This window comes from Podarcis liolepis (genome assembly GCF_965112155.1).
Source record: "Podarcis liolepis genome assembly, chromosome: 10".
In the NCBI taxonomy this organism is placed as follows: Eukaryota; Metazoa; Chordata; class Lepidosauria; order Squamata; family Lacertidae; genus Podarcis; species Podarcis liolepis.
The window spans coordinates 45821084-45824612 of record NC_139562.1 but is presented as its reverse complement, the minus strand read 5'-3'; the positions used below and the strand labels follow the sequence as shown (position 1 = coordinate 45824612).

Below are 3529 nucleotides of genomic sequence, written 5' to 3'. Positions count from 1 at the left end.
CCTAATACTCCTGTTTAGTGGATTCCAACTGTGGATCCCTATCCCACACCACATAAAAATAAACATTTCTGCCGGAATGTGGTACCAGCACCCAGATGGAAGCACACATTGTTTATGATGAGCACAATCCACAGAGAATTAGTTGGGACTGAATTCCATTGAAATCACTGGGTCTTAAAGCATTTGACCAGTCCCATTGTTTTGGAAAGCATAGACCTACCTAACTTAGAATGTGCTCACTCTGTTCAGGCTGACTGTTTTCTAGTTTGTGCAGGATGTAAAATGCATACTAAACACGTGAAAGTTTTATTAAATCAAAAGTATTCCAAGGTGCCTCCAAACTGACATCCACAAGGTGACAGTCCAAGAGTCTGAAGCAAGAAATTAGTCATTTGAAGCAAACAGTGAAAAGGGTAGTAATGGTTTAAGTCACATTTTGTTTTGCTTTTGTGGTTGCCTTTTTTGACATAAAAGTCTTCCACAAACACACATGACTTTTTTTTGAAATTCACCCAGACTCTACCATGCTAATCCCTTAGGTGGTTTGTGCTTATTCTTATTCTTCCCTTTGGTCCGCTTTGACTTGAGCTTCTTCCTCTGCCTGGGATTCATCCATACTGGATACTGTCCATGTTCATCCAGAAGGGTTTTTTGGTTTCTTTTTGAATCCATGTCCATCTTACTCCCTTCTGGAAAAGAAAAGGGGGGAAAACACTTAAGGAAGTATGAGCAGTGTGAACTGTTACAGCAGCTAGCGCCGAAAGCAAATCAAAAGATGTCGGAAGAAATAAGAGAAATGATTCAGGCTACTTCTAATACTGACTGGTTGTGGGAGGAGAGAAGAACTGGAAAGAGGATGGTGTGAGAAAGTATGGGGATATTATATATATTTTATAAATATTCCCCTCTGCTTTGTTCTTCCTATATTTAACTTCAGATGCTGAAGCCTTTGGGCACACAGGCAACAGTCCCATAGAAAGTGCCCAGCATTTGAATAAAGAAAGCTATGGATCAGAATACACTTGGGAGAGCACAGCAAATTTCTTCTACAAAGATTCCTTTGGCCGCACAACATATACAGTGGTACCTCGGGTTAAGTACTTAATTTGTTCCGGAGGTCCGTTCTTAACCTGAAATTGTTCTTAACCTGAAGCACCACTTTAGCTAATGGGGCCTCCTGCTGCTGCTGCGCCGCCGGAGCACGATTTCTGTTGTCATCCTGAAGCGAGGTTCTTAACCTGAAGCACTATTTCTGGGTTAGCGGAGTCTGTAACCTGAAGCGTATGGAACCCGAGGTACCACTGTACTGGCTAAACTTGCCAAGGAAGCAGTTGCATTCCTATAGTAGCAATGGCTGAACTTCATTAATAGAGACGTTGAGAGACTTGGCAAACAAAAAGAGGGGGTGGGAATGAGAAAAGTGCACATCAAATGAATTAGAGGAAGAGCGTTTCTGGCAAAGGATGTATGTAATATTTGCTTCCCACTTTTCAGAGCTGATTTGTGGCATTCCTTAGAGCAAAAGCAAAAAATAGGTCAACTCACCCTCCTGATCCTCCTTCTTTATGACTTTCTCAGCAGGAAGGACAGTTGCTATCTCTTTCACCTCATCCATTAGAACATCAGCGTTTGTTTTGAGGATGTTCTGCAATCTGGCAAGCTCCTTGGGGGCATTTTTCTTTCTCTTCTCTGCCCGCATCTTTCGCTTCCATTTACTCCTCAAACTTTTTGCCATTTTTTTGTTTACTTCTATGAAGAGGAAAACACAGGGCAAGATGTAACCCATTGTTTGCCAGTGCAGCACCCCACAGCTGCACAGGTACCCACATTAAGGCAGGCCAATGCAGGAGAAAGGAGAGGAACAAAGGAAAGGAGAAAGGGAGGGAGGATACCTCCAGGTACACAAAGTAAATCTTTCTTCCACTGCCCAAAACATTTCAGACCAAGTTCTGTTCAACTGATTTCTTGAACAACTAGGTTCAGTCCAAAATTAATTTCAAACCATGTTTGGAACACCAACTACAAACAAACTTGTGCAGCTGAAAGTCTCCTTCCTTTTCAGTTTGATGCCTTTCTGCTTTTTCTTTCATGCTTCTGACAGCAATGCAGGGCACTATTTATGTATTATATTTATTTATATCCTCTAAGGCAGGGATAGGCAACCTTTGGCTCTCCAGATGTTTTGGACTACAATTCCCGTTATCCCTGACCACTGGTCTTGTTAGCTAGGGATCATGGGAGTTGTAGGCCAAAACATCTGGAGGGCCAAAGGTTGCCCAGCCTGCTCTAATAATAATAATAATAATAATAATAATAATAATAATAATAATAACAACAACTTTTTATTTATACCCCGCCCTCCCTGGCCAGAGCCAGGCTCAGAGCAGCTAACACCAATAAAATCACAAGAAAAACATAATGGGGGGGGGGGGAAACCAATTTAAAATACAGGTTAAAGGCATTCAAGGTGGTGTGTGTGATTCTCTCCCTTCCTGATTTACAATACATCCCTGTGAGGTAACTTAGGCTGAGAGACCGTGACTGAATCCTGGGGTCTCCCAAGTCCTAGTCAGGCCCTCTAATCACTACAGTTCCCCTGTTGTTTTTTGGGGGGTGGAGGGGGTCTGGCCAGGCACTCTGAAGTCTAATTATTACTTTGTTTTAATTTTTTATTACATTTGTATACCGTCCTTCATCCAAAGATCACAATCTAAGGTCCAATAACTTAAAAAAACAACAACAACCCAACCCAATCACTTCAATATCAGAACTGCAACACCTCTGAGCGACAGCTGCTGGGAAACACAGAAAGGGAGTGATATGGTGCTCACTCCTTGCTTGGGGACACCTGGTTGGCCACTGCAGGAAGCAGAGTGCTGGACCAGATAGATATTTGGTCTAGGGTTGCCACCTTCATTCAGGCAAAATACAGGACATGGTGAGATGGGGCAGTTGGGGGCCGATTTGTTGGTTGTTTCCCCCACCTGGTGCTGAAGTGACTTCAAAGTCTATGGCAGCCTAACAGGATAGCCCGTCTTGGAATTTGCCTCTCTCTCACACAGGCACATAAATCTGTAAATCTCCCTGTGTTTTGATACCCAGGACGGCTTAAATACATGACCTTTCACACACACTTCCAAACACGTGCACTTGGAGAGGGTCCCTCACTTGGCAAATGGGTAGGGGGAAGAGACCTGAAATACAGGTCAAACTAACTCCATGCTACAGGACGTAGCATTTTTTACATTGAAATACAGGCCAGGTGTCAACCCTACTTGGGTCCGGTCCAGCAGGCGGGGCCCTCCCTGGGGGCTTACCTGTGGCCCCCGCTGGGAAACAGCCTGCGGACCCCTCCGCCAAAGAATGAGGGGAGGGGAGACGGCGCGCGCAGAGCGAGAAACCAAAAGCAGCCACACACCCCGCCTCCCCCCGATCTTTTCACCTGATCACGCGGAGCTCTCCTGTCCCCTGCAAAGAAAGCCACGCCGGCCGCAGCGCTTCTTCCGGAGCTGCGCGCGCAGGGGGGGAA

General features: G+C 44.9%; 1 protein-coding gene across 1 annotated transcript; it reads right to left on the bottom strand.

Annotated features, from left to right (window-relative positions):
* Positions 1–290: 290 nt before the first annotated feature.
* Positions 291–3529, bottom strand: LLPH (LLP homolog, long-term synaptic facilitation factor). Its single transcript, XM_083463877.1, has 3 exons — positions 3443–3529; positions 1546–1749; positions 291–689 (listed from the first exon to the last, which is right to left on the bottom strand). The coding sequence occupies exons 2-3, from the start codon at positions 1733–1735 to the stop codon at positions 520–522; spliced, it is 360 nt and encodes a 119-aa protein (XP_083320003.1). The 5' UTR covers positions 1736–1749; positions 3443–3529; the 3' UTR covers positions 291–519.